At 40.5% G+C, this 19,548-nt stretch overlaps 1 protein-coding gene across 1 annotated transcript in view; it reads left to right on the plus strand.

Annotated features, from left to right (window-relative positions):
- The window catches only part of col24a1 (collagen type XXIV alpha 1 chain), a 109,297-nt gene that overhangs the window by 76,585 nt on the left and 13,164 nt on the right, over window positions 1-19,548 (plus strand). The window contains exons 28-45 of the mRNA XM_030726898.1: window positions 74-127; window positions 2,624-2,677; window positions 2,829-2,873; window positions 4,200-4,244; window positions 6,913-6,966; window positions 7,614-7,667; window positions 7,794-7,847; window positions 8,050-8,103; window positions 10,069-10,122; window positions 10,511-10,618; window positions 11,178-11,231; window positions 11,463-11,570; window positions 16,087-16,140; window positions 16,915-16,968; window positions 17,121-17,177; window positions 17,997-18,050; window positions 18,713-18,766; window positions 18,900-18,953. Coding sequence (XP_030582758.1) covers window positions 74-127; window positions 2,624-2,677; window positions 2,829-2,873; window positions 4,200-4,244; window positions 6,913-6,966; window positions 7,614-7,667; window positions 7,794-7,847; window positions 8,050-8,103; window positions 10,069-10,122; window positions 10,511-10,618; window positions 11,178-11,231; window positions 11,463-11,570; window positions 16,087-16,140; window positions 16,915-16,968; window positions 17,121-17,177; window positions 17,997-18,050; window positions 18,713-18,766; window positions 18,900-18,953 — 1,065 coding nt within the window. The remainder of the gene's footprint in view (window positions 1-73; window positions 128-2,623; window positions 2,678-2,828; window positions 2,874-4,199; window positions 4,245-6,912; window positions 6,967-7,613; window positions 7,668-7,793; window positions 7,848-8,049; window positions 8,104-10,068; window positions 10,123-10,510; window positions 10,619-11,177; window positions 11,232-11,462; window positions 11,571-16,086; window positions 16,141-16,914; window positions 16,969-17,120; window positions 17,178-17,996; window positions 18,051-18,712; window positions 18,767-18,899; window positions 18,954-19,548) is intronic.

Genomic DNA, 19,548 nt, shown 5'->3' on the forward strand with positions numbered 1-19,548 from the left:
CTCTTCTGCAATTTCCTGCTCTATATTCTCACCAACTTCGATTCTGTGTCTGTCCCGTTTTTTTTTCTCGCAGGGTCCACCGGGACAGAGGGGTAGTCCAGGCATTGCTGGCCCAAAGGGTGGAAGGGTAAGAGGTGTCTTTAGCATCTGGGCACAAGTTGTATCAGTCCCTTAAAAAAAAAAAAAAAAAAAAAAAAAACTTCCCTCATCAGATCTTTGGTTTGTCTGTTTTGCATCACAGCTACTTTCCCATAAACCAGAGGCTGAAGCAATTAAAAGACATGTGGATGTCGTTCCACATGGCCTGAGCTTCTTTATAGGTGCAATTACAACTGTTTCATGAGCCCTATGAATCTAGTGTTAGAAGACATCATGGTAATGTCAAGCGAATGAGGTGTTTTAATACTGGTGGGACACCGTGTGGCAGAGAGAAGAACAACATCTACAGGTGACGAGACAAAGAACAGTTTCTGATTTCTGACTAAACTGCAGTTGAAGAAGGAAAATTAAATATTTTTAATGTACTGAAATGTATCCTGAACCAACTTGGCCAATATGCATGCCATAACACATCCTGTTATGTATTTATAAGGCTACTGTGTGCAGTGCTGTGGTATTAACAGAAATCTATTCGCCCTCAAACAAGAAGAGAAGGGATTTTTGGTTTTAGTGGGGGAAAAACTCAGTAACAGAAAAAATTTTTTAAAAAATATCTTGACATTTAGAAAAGCTCTTATGTTCCTGAATAATCATTTAATTGTTAACACATAAGTAGCTTTTCCCAGTCTCTTTTACTAGCCAGGTAGTTAAAAAGTTTGGTGCTTTCTTGGAAGGTGTTTTCATTGGTCTTCAGTCTTCACAGGAGATTGCAGAGCTCTGCCAGTTTCTCCTTTGCTCTTTGCTTTGGGCTAATGTGAGCAAGCAGCAGCCCATTTTGGACCTTTCAACCTTTATTTCTTGCTAAAGTTTGCTCTTTTTCCCTGTAACAATTTTCCCAGATAGACATGTGGCACTTGCAACTTGTGTTATTTAACGGAATCCTCACATGCATCCATTTGTGGTTGTACAGTAGCTTCAGCACCAAACAGCAACTCTCTAGATTAATGTGTCCTATTTTGGAAAATAAAAAAATTTGGAGGAAAAAAAAGTAAGTTAGTTAAAGAAAAGGTTTATTTGTCTTATGTACCGTTATATACAGTACAGTACACAGTGAAATGTATTTCCATATTAACTTACTACCACGTTATCTCAGTTCTCATCTGAGATCATTTTCTTTAATTCTTTTTTTTCCTTCTGCACAATTTTCCCAGATAGACATGTGGCACTTGCAACTTGTGTTATTTAACAGAATCCTCACATGCATCCATTTGTGGTTGTATTTCCTTTCTTGTTTTTTGAACCTGCTTATCCCAGTGTATCTCTTTCTGTTTTCCTGCTAAAGGTAGCGCCGGTAAAATGGCTGCATGACCTCAGACACCTGTCCCCCCTGTTTGTGTTTGTCTCTATGTTTGTATTTCTTGGATGGGTGTTCTGTTAACTGTAATTTCCCCATTGTGGGACTAATAAAGGTATTCGTATTTGTATTTGTATTCATAAAATATAGAAATCTTCAAATCTCCAGTGATCCCAGGAGATATGTTGTCTGGAGGTGTTTTGCCTCCTGGTAGGGTCTCCCAAGGCAGTTTGGTCCTGGGTGAGGGGTCAAACAAAGAAGGGTTCCAACGACCCTTATAAGAGGAAGATCAAGGGAACAGTTTACCCTGCCCGAGGTAGACTTACTGCAGCCCCAGCCTGGAGCTAGGCCTGGGGAGAGTGCTTGAGGGAGTGTGCCACAAGAGATGCTGTGTTGGGTTGGGTCTAGTGTGTTGGGCAGAAGCCCTGGGGGACTGATCCCTGGCTATCAAGACTGGCTTATCACAGGGAATATCACCTCTCTGGTGGGGAAGGAGCTTGAACCAGTCTGTGAGGTTGAGCGATACCAACTAAATATAGTCGGGCTCACCTCAACCCACGGCCTGAGCTCTGGAACCTAGGAGAGGGGCTGGACTCTGTTCCAGTTTGGAGTTGCCCTCCGTGAGAGGTGGTGGTCTTGGGTATACTTGTATCCCCTCGGTTTGTACATTGGAGTTTTTACAGGTGGACGAGATGGTCGTTTGCACACATAGAATGGGCCTGTGTGTGTGTGTGTGTGTGTGTGTGTGTGTGTGTGTGTGTGTGTGTGTGTGTGTGTGTGTGTGTGTGTGTGTGTGTGTGTGCGCGTGTGTGTGTGTGTGTGTGTGTGTGTCTGTAGTGTATCTCAAAGGAAGAGATCTGAAAGGGGAGAGAAGATGGAGAGATAAGCTGAATGTCATAAAAGCATGGACAGGAGCAAAAAAGGGAGAGCCTTTACAGATCTTTGTCACCCTTTGTATGGTGGTGCGACAATACTGTGAAAACCCTGGAATGTTTGTGGGGGTGGAAGGCTGCTACATCAGGCTGGAAAACCTCCCCAAACAGACAAACAATGGAGACTAATTACTTTGTTGCTGGTGCTATTTCATTACCCATACATACTTCATGATGTTTTGATGCTGAATGTAGTCTTCATTCTTAGTTGAGTGTGTTTTGTGTTGCTTTTGCACAGGGGCCCCAGGGTCCAGATGGCCCACAGGGAGAACCAGGCCCTGAGGGCACCAAGGTAAACAATCACATCAGCTTGTGGAAAACATCAGAGTGTATTTTTATAGATGGGAAAAATATAGCGCTTTGCCATGAAATTGACCCTAATTCCTGTGTGTTAGCCAAGGTATTATCCTAACTTCCATTCCAAACGGTGGTATGATTTTCAGGGTGAAAAGGGGGAGATTGGACCAAAAGGAGATACAGGATTCATAGTAAGTTGCCTTTCAGTAAATATATTTTTTATATCTGTAAGAGAGAGGTGGAAAAAAGGAATGTTATGCATTTTATATATATATATATATATATATATATATATATATATATATATATATATATATATATATATATATATATATATATATATATATATATATATATATATATATATTGATAGGTTCAGATCATTTTAATAACTCAGAGAACAAACACACAACTCTTTTGAACTTGCGCAAGGAGGAGAGATCCGTTCCTTGAACTCAGCTCGCGGCTGAGCGGAAGTTATGTGTCCTGAAGGACCGCTTCCTGCGCAGCGCTTTTATTCGGACTTTCACAATAAGATCACGTGGGTTACACCAAACGCAGTTTACACCATGTAATAAACAACATTCTTGGCTTTTTCCTTACCATATATGGTCGTAAGCATACTGTGACATGTGCGCATGTAACATGGCGTATACGAGACACGTATCCTATATGTGTTCTCTGCAGGCTTGAAACAGCCTGCAGGTAACTACAACTTCCTTTGTAAGAAATGTCACCACGTGTTCCCATTTCAAACATAAAAACAACAGTATCATATGTACATAAAACAACTTATAGAAAATATACAAACAGAAGATATGATAATTTATAATAAACAGAATGGAATTTATACCATAACTCCAACATATATATATATATATATATATATATATATATAAAATCTGCATGCAGCCTCATTTGTCTGAAGCCAAGAATAATCACAAAAATTCATAAAATAGGTGTCATCCAGCTGCAGCAAGCGAACAAGTGCATGCCTTTGGAAGATACACATTCACCTCACGGAAAAGACATAACAGCGTCTAGAACAACCCTTTGCCTGGTGCGAAAGCTCTTTGGGCCGTTAATAAGTTCTTATTTTCAGAGGGGCTTTTGTCTTCTTGCCTGCGTATCAGGTTATACACAAATGCAATTCGTATGTGCTGCTGGCGGTTTGTAGTAAGGAAATCTGATCTCAATAAGCTGAGCAGTAGCAGGATGAAAGTAAACATTTGGGTTGTTTTGTGCTGAAACTGTCTAGCGGTTGAAGATAAAAGAACAACATATTTCGTATAACAGTTGCATTTTTGTCTTCATCTGAGAAATTCTCTAAAGCCTGATGTTTGAATTGTCTGTCAGGGATGTCAAACATGGCTGCTCCCTCTTTTTGATGTATGGGCAGATGTGTATTAGTAGCTATAACTGAATCACCATCAGATATGGTAATGGGTTGTATTTGATTCAATCCAAGTTATTTCTATACCCATTAATCAGTCATCTATTGATTTCTCTTCTTGAAGGGCAAGGCTGGAAATCCAGGAGAGAGGGGCCCTCCTGGGAAGCCTGTAAGTATTATTTTTCTTCTTCTTTTTTTGTCTTTCAGAGTTTTAATTATTTTAGCAACACTATATTTCCAAATCTTTCTTGCACTGAAACTTCACGCATGAGGAACAGACACAGGTATACAGGAACTGGTGCTCTGCTCATAATCAGCATGTGTTGATGTGCTCCTTGTTGCTCATCAGGTTTTGCACATTGCACAGTACTAAAATTAGTTTGTTATGACTCAGTTGCTAACATAATTTCCTGCTTCTATATTTTAAGAAATAAGGAGTAAATCTTCGTTCTCTCGATGATTTTAAGTCTGTTTACAGTGTTCGGAGTCCAGATAAGGCATTCATTAGGAACTGTTTCATTTCCTTTAACTGTTCGTCCAATTCGGAGTTGCAAACTGGATATTTTATTTTCAGAAATAGGAATATGTTTGTTGTACTATTCAAATACTTTAAATTATGGCTTCTCAGTTTTTTTTGCATCTAAGTAAAACGGGAGAATCTTTTAAAACGTGAAAAAAAATGAACCATTTTTACAGTTGTCCTTTAATCTTTCTGATGACAGGGCTGTGCCCACAGCAAACACTGAGTGGGACATTTGAACCCAATAGACACATCCCAGGGTCACAGCACAGACAGACTCTTGGCGAGTTTGAAGGTGCCTTTTGCCAGCAAACCCTTGTTTGTTTGTTTTTTTGTCTTTACAGTTAAGAAAATGATGAATTATAGTTTTGATATGCTGTGAAAGGCTCGAATAACTGATGCTTCACAGACGGCAAAGACATATAAACAACAGAGATCAAAGGCAGATTCAAAAGCAGCTCCACGTGGGCTGGTTATTAATGGAGTGATGATCATTGCAGTATATCTGCAATATATATGGCTGGATTTACAAACTACTGATCACCTGCACGCTCACGGAGCGTTGGAGTCTCCTGCTGTTGTTTGGCTCTTCTTCATTTTCCGCTGACAAATGAGCCTCTTTCCTCTCCCACTTATCATGTATTGGCTGAACATTTGACACTTCAGGATTGTTGGTAATCATTCTTACCAGACAAACACACACAAAGGCATGTTCAGGCCTGTGTTTTCTCTCTCTCTCTCTCTCTCTCAGCCTGCCATCAGTACAGCAAAACACTGCAGCAGATTCATGCACTCCTTTGGACAACGAGCACAAACTTGGGACTAGTTGTGACCTGTGTGCAATTCACTGAGCAAGCTTCAAGCACACCTCACAGTGGAGAGTTACTGCTCAGAGTAGCTTGCTGCTACCCTTTCTCAGAGCCCGCCATCAATAACTGCACTCTTTTGAGGAACTTCCTCTATCTTTCCTTATTGCTGCATCTTTAGCAGCAGCGGTTCCATTTTCCAACTCTGGAGTCACAGCGCCATCTTGTGTCTCATAAAATATCTCTCAAAACGTATCACACATAATTCCTCATTCCTCTGTGGAAAAACAAAACAAACAAAAATTGGGTAATAATGAGAAAGCAATGCTGTCTGTGATATCAGAACCCATTCTGAAGGCAGTTGCTGTTCATAAAAACTTCTGTGTCCCAAAAAGTTTTCAACACTCTTCTTGGCCCATGACATTTTTAAAATGGTAAATGATCTGTTCCTTTCCCCCTTAGTTCATTTCACCCACCTTGTGTGCAGAGATGTACATACTTGTACTTGTATTCAGTAGACAGAACCAAGATTTGAGTAATAATTACTACAGTGCTTAACAAATTAATTACATCACCACCCAATGTAAACTTTATGCCACAGCTGGCCTAAATTATTGTTGATGATTACCAAAATCAATTTTCATGTTTCTGTAACGGTCACTCCCCCGGTGTGTGGAAGCTCTTTAATCTAAATGCTATTTTTAATGCTAGAATATTATATGAATAATTATTGTTGTTATCCATGAATTTTCAAATGTACTGTTTTACCAAAAAAAGCAGAAGAAATTGTAAAGTACATTATTTTTTTGAGTAAGATGCCAAATGACAGTTATTCACTTGCATTACTGAACAGAAAAATGTGTTTAAGTGTTTGAGTATTATGTTTGATCCATTTCTGACTTCCCAGAAAAGTCCAGCGTGCCAGCTCACCAAAAAAAAAAAAAAAAAAATTGTTATTTTTCTAATAAATAGCAGTATCATTTTTAGTTTTAAACAAGTTTTTGACAGATTTCTAAAACTTTTTTTTTTTTAATCCACTAAGCTGGGGTAAGTCTTGGAAAGGTCACCAGTCCATCACAGAGACAGACATTCATGCTCACATTCACATCTACAGCCAATATAGACTCACCAGTTAATATAACAGGCATTCCATTGGACGCAGGCACAGCTTTATCCGGCTATGCTGCACTAAATTAATATCTACAGGACTAAACCCTGTTTAAATAAGAACTTCTTATTTTGCAAATTTAGCTCACAGGCAGAAAAAAAAAATTGTTTTGGTTTTGGTTATACTACAACAAATAGTGTCTCATCCTGGAGTTTCTGTGTTGTGTCTCTAGATGTCAGGCAACCCTGAAATATTAGACTAAGTCATCGCATGTGTGGCCACAGTGGAAACTGTGGTGATAATGATGGTGGTGTTGGTAATGACAAGAAGCAGAACATGACCTCTGTTAACTACACCAAAATGCATGAGTGAATCACCACTGAGCTCATGATTATGTTTCCAGGGAAAACCAGGTATTCCAGGCAGCACCGGGGAGAGGGGTGCCCAAGGTGAACCAGTAAGTATGCTGTTTTTCTGTTGCATTGATGTGGTTGTTACAGGAAACTGTAAACAAACCGCACGCTGTGAAAAACACCTTGAGTGGAATCTGTAATGACAGTGGGGAGAACACACAGAACCATAATTGCTTGCACAAGTTTCACGAGGAAGAAGTTTGAATCACACGAGAAGCTCCCCTTTTTCAGAGAGAAAAAGAAGTATTTATTTGAAATTCTCTTTGCTTGCATCCCCCCTTCTACTTTCCCCCCACACCTGAAAGCACCTTGTGCCTCCCTTCTTGGATTAGTCTTCAAATTCTTGATTTTCCTGGAAATCTGCCAATCCCCACAGGGGCATAAAGAATGTCAAACAATCAGATACAGATATTTATAAGGGTGAGAGCTTTCTGTAATGCTAGAGGCATGGTTTATGTTATGGGTCTCATCTTGTGTCTGGCTGGTGTTCAGTCTTTTTATTCCAGGCACTCTCATCTCTCATTTCTTTTTCTAAAGACACATAATTGTATGTGTTAGTTGTGATATTACATGCTTGAGTTGTGTATTATATCTGTTGTGGTGTTTTAGTTCCTGATTTAGAAGTTCAGTAGTGAGATTACTGAAACATTATGTCTGTGCACTTAAGCTATGGTGGTTATTTTTCTTTCAGGGACCCAAGGGACCTCCTGGAGAAGCTGGACCTGATGGAGAACAAGGACCTGAAGTACTTTACATTAAATGCTCCTAATGGTTTATTAACTATATCATCTAGTGATTATGGCTATTATTTGTCAGCCTTATCCATTATATGTTTACAGATTGCTTATGGTTCTCTGTCCCATCTTTGTAGGGTTTGCCAGGTATAGAAGGCGAACCAGGTGCCACTGGAGAGCCAGGGGTAAAGGTTAGTACATCCTTGGTATAGCTCTTCTTTACCAATGTGCAAAGCAAAGGACATGCTCAGCTACTTTGTACTTGACATAAATGTATCCTCAGCGAAACAGCAGTTGATTGCAAAGTCAAAGTATAAGTGTTGGAGTGTTGGTGCAAATGTAAATGTATTTTGACCTCCAGGCAGCCTCTTATTGTGTTTTGACTCCCTGCAGGGTGATGTTGGGCCTCCAGGAGCTGAAGGGGAGCAGGGGCAGGAGGGAATGAGAGTGAGTGACTGCAAACAATCCACTAATCCCTTCTTTCCCTGTGTTTGGATAACCCTAACCCAGTTGTACATTTACTCCCCCCTTCATTCTTACAAAGATGTTTTATCTACTGGCCAGAAGAAAGCAGAACTTGTGATGAACTGTGTGTAAATTAACTTAGACTGCTTTAGTTTCATCTTCCTGTGTTACCCACAGAATTAAAAAGAGTATTGCTTTGCAAGGTTACTATAACAAAGTGCATATTACTACACCCCCCCACCCCCCCCACTCCCCAGTTAAATCATGACTTAACTGAGTTCAGTTTCACTAGCCACACCCAGGCCTGATTACTGCTAGACCTGAATCAAGAAATCACTTAAACAGAACCTGTCTCGCAAAGTGAAGTAGACTAAAAGATCTCAAAGAGCAACAGATCATGCCATGATCTAAAGCAACTCAACAACAGCTGAGAAACAAAGTCGTCAGTCTGGAAAGGGTTGCAAAGCCATTTCTAATGTTTTGGGACTCCAGTAAACCACAGTGTGAGCACTCCTGTGTGAACCTTCACAGGAGTGGCCGGCCTACCAAAATTACTCTAAGAGCTCCTTGACCACTCATCTAGGAGGTCACAAAAGAAACCAGAACAACATCTAAAGAATTGCAGGCCTCACTTGCCTCACTTAAGGTCAAAGTTCATGATTCAACACTAAGAGCGAGACTGGGCAAAAATGACAGAGAACTCCAAGAAGAAAACCACTGTTGACCAAAAAGAACACAAAGGCTCGACTCACATTTGCCAAAAAAAAACCCCATCTTGATGATCCCCAAGACTTTTGGGAAAATATTCTCTGGACTGACAAAACAAAAGCTGAACTTTTTGAAAGGTTGGTGTCCCGTTACATCTGGAGTAAAACAAACACAGCATTCAAACATAGTGGTGGTAGTGTGATGGTGTAGGGCTGCTTTGCTGCTTCAGGACCTGGATGACTTGCTGTAATTGATGGAACTATGAAATCTTAGGGAAAATCTTGAGGGATCCTGAATGTCTGTCCATTGGTTCATGCCCTTTTCATAGCACTGTATTTGCATGTGTTTGTGAGTGTGTATGTGTCATCATACTGATTCATCATCATGAGTAATGACTAAAAGCTGTCAGCAGTAGAAAAGTGGCTCCTGTCAATCACTTCATGTCCCCAGTCTCCACTTTCTTTTAATTGTTTCATGTATTTTAAACTCCTCACATATACATAAAACCATTTTGATGATATAAAATTTCTGTGTCTAAAAAGTGAAGCCAGAGTGGATGTGATCTGCATTCCTTTTGGAAACTCTAGCTCAGATTGTAGTCTATAAAAAAAAAAAACCTCAACCCCGCTTCTTATATAAGTTACTGACCTTAGAAAACACTCTCCCATTGAGTTTATGGTCACAATCAGTTTTACATCTTATTTTATGCCACATAATGTTCATTTTGTAAATTATGGTCCCCTTTACAGTAGAATAGACTATAAAGCAGGCTATATTTCACTGGTTACATTGTAATTGACTTGCTACCATTTAAATGTGCAGCAGTTTCTGGCCACATCCATCTTTTAAATACAATCTGTGCTATAAAACTATAATAGTTTTAAAGGTAGGTGTGACCAGAGAACTCATTGGCATTGGAGCTGTTGTGATCTCGTTGTTTTCTTGCGTTATCTGAATGGATTTTCAAAATTCGATGATGTCTGAGAGTCATCCATTTTTCTTCTTATCTTATCTGATTATCAAGAACTTGGATGAAAAATAAAAACCTGGGTCATATGTGATTTTTGAGATCTTCTCAATACAGATATTCTGAGGACAAGGTCTTACAGTCTCAACTTAATTTGAATATTTCATGAAACTATTTCTGTTTTAGAGAATTTCACAATTCTGGCCTTAAGTTTAGACATAACTTTTTGCAACAGTGAATGGGTTTTATTTAAAAATGTGATATATTTATAGGGTCCTCCCGGTCTCCCTGGTGAAGACGGGCCTCAGGGAAAAGATGGAGCCAAGGTTTGTTGACTTGTGTGTCTTTGCTTCTTTCTAATAAAACAAACCAGGGAGCCAAAATGAGATATGGATTTGTTTTGGCAGGATTTACCCTTTGCCAGTAGATCGAAATGCTAGAACATCCACAGATTAGCTCTGGATTAAAAAATAAGGTCATCTCAGTATTGAATCTTAGTGCATTATTGTATCCACTTAACTTAATACTGGATTTGAGTATAATATACATTTTAATAAAGGAAGTAAAAATTATGTAAATGTGCCCAAAATCTCCTGTCTGTCTGTTGGTAATATAATAAAAGCTTATTCTGTTGTTACTGAATTGTCTATAACTTTTCTTGTGTGTGTGTGTGTGTGTGTGTGTGTGTGTCTTCAACTTTCTCTGTCAAACTAGGGTGAGCCTGGTGAGCGTGGGCCAATGGGGGAGCCAGGGGAAAAAGGGACAGAAGGAGGCCCTGGACCCCCAGGGCCACCTGGAGAGCCTGGGAAACAGGGCTTTCGTGTAAGTTAATGTTTTTTCCAAAGTTTAACTTCCAGATAATACCACAACTATATTGTAAATGTAGGAAATACAGAGACACATTTCTCTGAAATAATGCCTTTGATTCCCAGTAGGGGTCAGTCTGCTCTTCAACAAAGACTTTTTGCTACTGGGTCAGTAAAATTACCATGTCAAAGATTTTGGATATATAGCACAGTTTGATAGCTGGCAAAATCTTCTTGATTTTTGGAGCTATAGATCCAAGTTTAGCCATGGGTGATGAGGATCAAGAAGGTCACTGCTATCTGAAAGGAAGGGTACTTTAGGGAACTGATTCAGAGCTCAGAACAACATTATAGACTGAAGCTATTGATCTCTAACTATAAAAACGCCTCCCACAGATGTATGAAAAAGATTCTGCTGTTTCTGTATCTGCTGGTTGGTGTTTGACCTGAACATCAGGCAATAAAGTGAGATAGAATCCAAAATATGACAGAATCAGGATTTTTTTCTACGCTATTTAGGTAATCCTCTTAATATCAAACATATTCAATACAATTTACTGACATTTGCTTTACAGGGTCCAGAAGGAAAATTGGGATCCCCGGGAAACAGAGGACGGCATGGGAAAAAAGTAAGCATCTTGATCAATGCCATTTTTTTCTCTAAAGTATGTTTCCCAACATCAAAACAACCTTAAAGAGGGAGACAAAGCCCAGTGCCATTTGGCATAAGCATGTTTACAGAGAACTTACATTATGAAAAGAAAACACCTAGATTCAGCTGTAATGGTAGTTTGTATAGCTGCAAATGATATTTTAAATCTTTTTTTATATATATTTATATATATTTTAAATCTTTCCAGGGAGAGAGAGGTCCTCCTGGTCTTGCTGGTGAGATTGGTCCCCGGGGAGATATCGGCCTGCCAGGCGAGCCGGGACTGAAAGGTGCCAGGGGAACACGAGGCCCACCTGTAAGATCCCATTCCTTCTGTCTACTTGGAGCTACTTGGATGTAGGTGTTCAAGTTAGGGAGATTATATTGAAGGTGTGGGATGTGGATATAAAGACAGGCTAGCAAATGGTGGTTGATGACAAAGTTTTCTCTTCTCAAGAATCACTGGTTGGTCCAAACCTTGTATTAGCCACAACTCTCACAGGACCATAGGAGAGGAATTGTAGTGCTGCACAAAGCTGAAAAAAGCAAAAGACAAAAGAAGTTTGTTCTTTCCATCTACAGTAATATATATTTGTTTGTTTTCTTTTTGGGGACCTCATGCACCTTTCCATGTATCCACGTGGAAGCAGAGGTGACTAGTAGCACTATGCAGGACAAAGCAGGGACGAATTGCAACACACATGACACTGATTAGTCAAACACAATGTTAACGGGGAAGCTGGGGTGGAGTTGTGTTACTAAGTGGCTTGCAGTGCAGGGTGAAATAGCTTAAATAGCAAGTCTGTGATGTCTGTTAATTGAACCTGTGGAATTGTATCAGCTGAGCTGTCAGCTAATGTGGCCTTGAGTAAAAAAAAAACAAAAAAGAAGACATCAACACCAAAGCCTCATTCCATCTGTGAGGTATGGAGGAAGTGTCGTGGTCTAAGTCAATTGAAGTCAAACTGCATAGTTTTTTTTTTTTTTATTTATATACACTATATTGCCAAAAGTATTCACTCATCCATCCAAATCATTGAATTCAGGTGTTCCAATCACTTCCATGGCCACAGGTGTACAAAGCCAAGCACCTAGGTATGCAGACTGCTTCTACAAACATCTGTGAAAGAATGGGTCGCTCTCAGGAGCTCAGTGAATTTCAGCATGGTACCGTGATAGGATGCCACCTGTGCAACAAGTCCAGTCATTAAATATTCCACAATCAACTGTTAGTGCAATTATAACAAAGACGAAGTGAGTGGGAACAACAGCACATAGAGAGCTTCATGGAATGGGTTTTCATGGCCGAGCAGCTGCATCCAAGCCTTATATCACCAAGCACAATGCAAAGCATTGGATGCAGTGGTGTAAAGCAGTGGTCCCCAACCTTTTTTGAGCCGCGGACCGGTTTAGTGTTAGAAAATATTTCCACGGACCGGCTTTTAAGGTGTGGCGAATAAATACGTCAAAATAAATGATACGACCATAACCAAGTGTGATATTTTCTACGTATAATAATAAAAAACGGGAATCCACTTTGTATTCGTATGCAACTCTATCAGCAGCGTTCTCGTAACATCCCGCCTCAACATGAATAACAGGCTCTCTGCCCACAGCGCTCCCTGGTCAGCTGTTAGAGCCATGGTAAAACATGCCTTCAAAATAAGATACACCGCAAAAACAAATACAGTAGAAATCACCTCAGTCGGATTCAAATGGCCCAGTTTGGGGTCTATTATCGAATTTCGCTGCAATGGCTTCTGCTTCATCTATGAATTTGCTTCTGCAAATTTTATAATCTGAAATTTTACTCGTAAGTGCAAGTTTGTAGCTTACACTTGCCACGATTGTCCCCGGTGAAATGAACTGATATAAACACTAAAACAATTTCCAGGCGTTGTTAGTGTGTGTGTAGTTGTGCACGAACGAGCCGATGCATGGAAGTGGGCGGACAGGAGCTGAGGAGGGTTTTAGCGCTAAACTCATCCAGTTTATGCGATCACATTTAACTGGAAATTTATTACAATGGGACCAGATTTTTCATCCGAGGTAGGTGAATATCCGACGGATTTATGTGATGATTTTATTGGAATTAATGTTAGGAAAAATCAGGACCTGCAGATGCCATCCAACTAGAGCGAAATCCCGATTTATGCGACTTCGACTTAGGTGATTTTTACTGTATAAAGCGCATGAAAAATACAGCTCACCATAACACTGAATCAGTGTAAGCCCCCTGAGCTTGTTTCTCTGATACTCATTTTTGCTGGCTTCTGGTTTGACTGGGTTCGGCCGATTTCACATGAAGCGTGGCTGCAGAGCCGCGGTGTCAAGCGCTGGAGAGTCAGTTTGATGGCTGGGTCTACCTCACTGCTATCCCCGGTGTTGATAAATAAAAATGGTAAATGGACTAGTTCTTACATAGCGCTTTTCTACTCTTGTTGAGCACTCAAAAATTTAAAGAAGCGTTATGTAGGTCAACCAACCGATTTCATTAGACAGGCCTGAAGCTTCTGGGTTTAATTTTAGCGGTGACGTATCATGTGAGCAGAAACGTCTTGACACGTCAAGAGGAAGTCATGGAGGGAAGTAACGGAGCGAATCCGCCCATTTTTCAAAATAAAATATAGTTTAGGCGCAGATGATAAGTAAAACGGAAATAATTTAAGTTATTTATTCTTTATGTGCGGCCCGGTACCAAATGTCCCACGGCCCGGTACCGGTCCACGGCCCGGGGGTTGGGGACCTCTGGTGTAAAGCACACCATCACTTGGGCAGTGGAGACATGTTCTCTGGAGTGACGAATCACGCTTCTCTGTCTGGCAATCTGATGGACAAGTCTGGGTTTTTGTGGTTGTCAGGAGAGCAGTACTTGTCTGACTGCATTGTGCCAAGTGTAAAGTTTGGTGGAGGGGGGATTATGGTGTGGGGTTGTTTGTCAGGAGTTGGCTTAGTTCGAGTGAAACAAAGTAGGGCTGCAACGATTCATCGATTAACTCGATTAAATCGATTCTAAAAATTTATCGACACAAATTTACTGTGTCGATGCTTCGTTTAAACTCTGCAGCGCTCAGCTGTCTCGGTGTAAGCGGCGCTCCTCACTAGCATTAGCAGCATTAGTGCTGACGTTTTTTTGTGGGTTTATTGGGGGCTGGCAAACCAACATAGAACTGCATTACCGCCACCTACTGGACTGGAGTGTGAATCACTCACGTATACACAAGCACACATTCTAAAAAGCTCTCCGTCGCTGCGATGGACTTCATTTAACACAGAGTGGATCATCACTAGAGTTGCCACCTGTCTCGTAAAATACAGAACCCCGTATGTTACGGGACTCCGTGGAATACGGCTCCGTAACATTACGGGACGGGTGGCAACTGTCGCTGACATGCATTTCCACGCCTCCACTGCTCTCTGTGTGTCTGTGTGTGTTGTGCTCGCTGAGAATTTCAGCTGCTATTTTTGTCTTTACTTCAGCTGTAGCTACCAGAACTGGTTTGCTAGCGAGCGCGGGCCATTAGCACTAGCGATGGTTCGGTACCGGAAGGCCCGCCCCCCAGGACCGAGGGGCTCCTTCAAAATATTTTTTATACTTTAATCCCTTATTAGTGACTAAATATAGACCTGCAGTAGAAACGTATTTTCGAGAATGCTTGTGAATACAAAGCATTACACCATTACTCACACATGCGCCATGGCTCCCGCAGCCACTAGTTTTTCAAAACACTCATAGCAGGCAGCGGTTTTAACTGCGCAAGCGCAAAGAGGCGAAGCTGTGACGGTGAGCTCAAGTAGTGAAAAAGGAAACGTTTTTCCAGCGTCCAAAACAGCAGCTTTTTCTTTTAGTAACCACCATTAAATCTGTGAAACAGCTGGAGGTCCTTCATCAAGCACCTGATCAGCAAGTGTTAAGGTGAAGAAAAGAGAACTTTGCTGCTCCATTCACCGCTGTTTGTTCACATGGCGAGAAACTGCATTACGGAAGTTAAAATATGCAGATAAACTGTTAATAAAAAAAAGTATTTCTTATCCGATTACTCGATTAATCGCTGGAATAATCGATAGAATACTCGATTACTAAAATAATCGTTTTATGCAGCCCTAAAACAAAGACATACCAAGACATTTTGGACAATTTCATGCTCCCAACTTTGTGGGAACAGTTTGGGGATGGCCCGTTGCTGTTCCAACATGACTGCACAAAGCAAGGTTCATAAAGACATGGATGAGCAAGTTTGGTGTGGAAGAACTTGACTGGCCTGCATAGAGTCCTGACTTCAACCCAACAGAAGACCTTTGGGATGAATCAGAATGGAGACTGCGAGCCAGGCCTTCTTTTCCAACATCAGTGTCTGACCTCACAAATGCGCATCTGCAAGAATGGTCAAAAATTCCCATAAACATACTCTTAAACCTTGTGTAAATATATATATATATATATATATATATATATATATATATATATATATATATATATGGGGTCACTGCCCTGAGTGTTCCGATTACGTGACCCCCAAACTGGGAGAATAGCTCCATCAGATTCTAGGAACAACATCCGAGATCTCTGTCCAGAAGAGTGCAGTCCTGGGAATAGCTAAGATACTGTGCAGGACCCGAGCTTGGAAGACAAAGACCTCCCGCAGAGTATGCCAGACATTTTTCTTCCCATCTCAGTAGAAGCACTGAGACTTTTTTGTCATAGTTGTGGATCAAGCGTTTCTACCCCTGCCAAGGTTATATTTATCTAGAGGAGACAAAAAAAAGCAAAACAAAAGCACCATATTTGATTCAAGGCCTTATTCTGATTACATTTTCTGCGTTGCTTCAAGGGTCAACCTGGAGTCATGGGGATAGAAGGGCAACCAGGACCTCCAGGATATCCAGTGAGTTTTTTCCTAAATATGGTTTCATGACAACAGTGTTGGTTCATGTATACAAGAATGTATATTGTATAGATTACTGTATATTGTAAAAAAAAAACACACACACATAAATTATACGTGTGCCCACATATACCCATGTGAATGCTTCTTCTCTAAGTCTAGTTTGAGTTTTGGCTCAGGACATTACACAATGCTCACAATGCTCGCAATCATTGAACAAAGTAGGATTACTAAGCCATCTAGATAAAAACACATAAAGGTTCCCCTGAAGTCAAGAAAATAAAATCAATTCAAATCAATACAGTTGTAGAATGTAACTTTAGTCTAGTCTAAGGCTCCTTCCCCAGGAGCCTGAGACATTCCCAAATGCAAATCTGGAGAACACTGTATCCCTGCCACTGGCCATTATTTTTCATGGTTATCAAAAGAACACAAAGTATCAGAAAATACAATTATAAATTCCAAACAAATAGAAGGCAGAGTTACAATGCTAATGCTGTAATGGCTAAATGTGAACAGGGTACATCAGGTTCATGTCATTCCTTTTTACAGTTTAATGTTATTCGTTTTTTTGTGAATCTGTATGTACATGTGTGCTTTTAGAGTCACTCATACAGAATATGAGTGCTTTTGTACAAGGAATTTTGTTTCTATCAAACAGTTCTGATTAAAAGCTGTCAGACTTTAGAGCTGAACTCAGAGACTCAGCATATTTCAGCTAGTGGAAATATGGCAGCTCCATTACGTACAATAATCAGACTTCTTTTTCTTTAGGGGCACCCTGGCAAGCCTGGGCCCATTGGCCCACCAGGCCCTAAAGGTGAAAAGGTAATTTGATCCTGAATTTGTGAAATATGTCCATGCTTGGATTGCTTAGGTTTCTGCAAACTTCTTTAAAACACTCTGTGGTTGCAAAATTATCTTTCTGCAATCTACATCCTTGCATGTGTGATTGTGCATTTGTGTTTGCTACATCCCAGGGTTATCCAGGTGAGGACAACAAGACCCCGGGACTGCCAGGGCCCTTAGGTGAACCAGTAGGTCTTGCTTTCCTTTAAACTCTCCTTTCTGAACTCTCCTTGCTCTGTTTAACAAAGCCATTCAAATACCAGATTGACACTGGATGTAAAAGTTAATCCTGATCAGCTCCTGATTTTAGCACCAAATGCAGTCATTTATAAAAATGAGTGTTAATGTTTCTTGTCCTAAATCTGTCACGTGTATCGAGCGATTATCAACTTTCTGTGTCTTAGTTACAGATTGAGAATTTAGAGAAAAAAATAAATCTTACCCCACACACAGGGCAAAGCTTAAGCTTAGCTTTTGTTTTTGCTCCTACAATAATAGAAGTCTCATTACAATACTGTTATGAATACAAATTTACTTCCCAGTGCTTATGCTAAGTCACCACAAGAATTCTGCGTCTTCCACAGTGACTCATTCTTAGACTAATATCAAAAGAGGATCAGCATAAAGCAGCTTGGGAAAGCCCACAGTCATACAGTTACATGAAAGCTGTGTTCTCTAAGACACATTTCCCCACAATGGACTTGACTACTGACATAGGCCTGCACAAACAGTCAGGGATATTGGCTGTGTGCACAGATAGTAACCTTCCATATGAGTAGTATTGAATTTTCCAGTTGGCACAGAATTACAGTACATAGTATAAGCAATACAATGACGGCCTCTGTGTTGTTATACCTTGTAGGTCACATTCAGAGAATGTGTTTGGTATGTGTTGGACTGAGGAGTAACTCTGAATAGCTGCCCAGCTCAATTGAAGCTGTGTAGGTAAAAGACAGACATGCATATACAGTATGTGTATTCATGTGTGTGCATTCATGTCTGCACAGGGGCCTCCAGGGGAACGAGGAGAGCGTGGAGAGCCAGGGGATGAAGGATATCAGGTAGAAAGAACTATTAAACATCAGACACATGGCACACTGCTTAGTCTGCTTGATTGTTGTTTATACTCTATGCTGCCCCTTTCACATAATAGCAGACCACACATGTTGAAGAGGATTACCAAAATCCAAGCAATAAGGCACATTTCTTCCCAGGAAATGTGGTGCTTTTTGCCGGTTCATGCCTTTCCCTAAAAGTACACACACTCAAGCGCACAGCTGCATTGAAGTTTTTTTTAACTGGGGGATTTATGCTTGTCTGTGAATGGATCTACAAATTCAAAAATATTCATTGTTGTAAAAATATGACATTTTGGGTTTGTTCTGTAGCTTCCATAGATAGTACAAAAGATAGATGCTGCTATCATGATGTCACCGACTGGTTAGTTAGTTGCATTGAGTTTTGTAATAGTTTTTTTTAATGCTGTTAAATTCAATGTAACTCATTTTAAGGCAATACAATAAATACAATTCAACTCAATACAAAAATGTACATTGATGCTATGGAACCTGTGATTGAGTATTTTTGAATGTGGAAAACGGGCCTTTGTACACTTTGAGCATGAGGCTCTCCCTTTAGTAACGAGCATGAGAATGACTTGCATGTATCATTCACAAATGAAAACTGGTGGAAAAAATAACCAAATATGAAAATTATGTTTCAGGGCTATATCGGTACCCCTGGACCGCGTGGGGCTATTGGACCACAAGGCCCACCGGTACGTCAGTAAACGGTTGTAGTGCATTTTTCTGACAGCTGTGAATAGTTTTCATTTTCATAGTTTATCAGTTCAAAATTATATAGCTCCACACAGCATGATTATAGTTTGTGTTTTTTCTTGGATTGCACAGGGATCACCAGGCTTCGCTGGAGAACCAGGCCCAAAAGGAGAAAAAGGAGCTCCGGTGAGTCAAGAAAGTATTTTGGAAATTGTTTAACCCCTTAACTGGCAGCAAATAAAATCACCTGAAACAACTACATAACACCCTCTGGTTATTATTGGCTCTGAACAACCCATTTCATAGCCTATTAATCGGCTGCGTCTGGTCCGCGGGCCGAATGAAGTGCATTTATATGGCAGGCTAGACCCGCCCATTTTGACTGACACCTCATTCGGCCAATAATGTTAAGAAATGGGTTTCCCAGAGCCAATAATACTCAGAGGGCGTCACGTAGCTTTGTCAGGTGATTTGGTGCAGCCAGTTACATGATTGGCCGAATGACGTGTCAATAAAAATGGGAGGGTCTAGCCTGCCATATAAAAGGGACTACAAACGGCCCGTCACCGGGCCCTTGCCAGTTAAGGGGCTACGGAGTCACTAAATTTGATCTCTTCTCTGCATACAGTGTGGAGTGTTGGATTTATACCTTTCACAGCAAAATATATGAAAACAGATGCAAGCAGATTTGATCAAAATCCCCACTGCTCACCTTGTGCCTGTCACCACAGGAGCATGCAAGTGCAAATATTTAAACTGTCAGTCAAGCTAGATCATTTTA

Source organism: Archocentrus centrarchus, chromosome 4 (genome assembly GCF_007364275.1).
Source record: "Archocentrus centrarchus isolate MPI-CPG fArcCen1 chromosome 4, fArcCen1, whole genome shotgun sequence".
Taxonomy (NCBI): domain Eukaryota; kingdom Metazoa; phylum Chordata; class Actinopteri; order Cichliformes; family Cichlidae; genus Archocentrus; species Archocentrus centrarchus.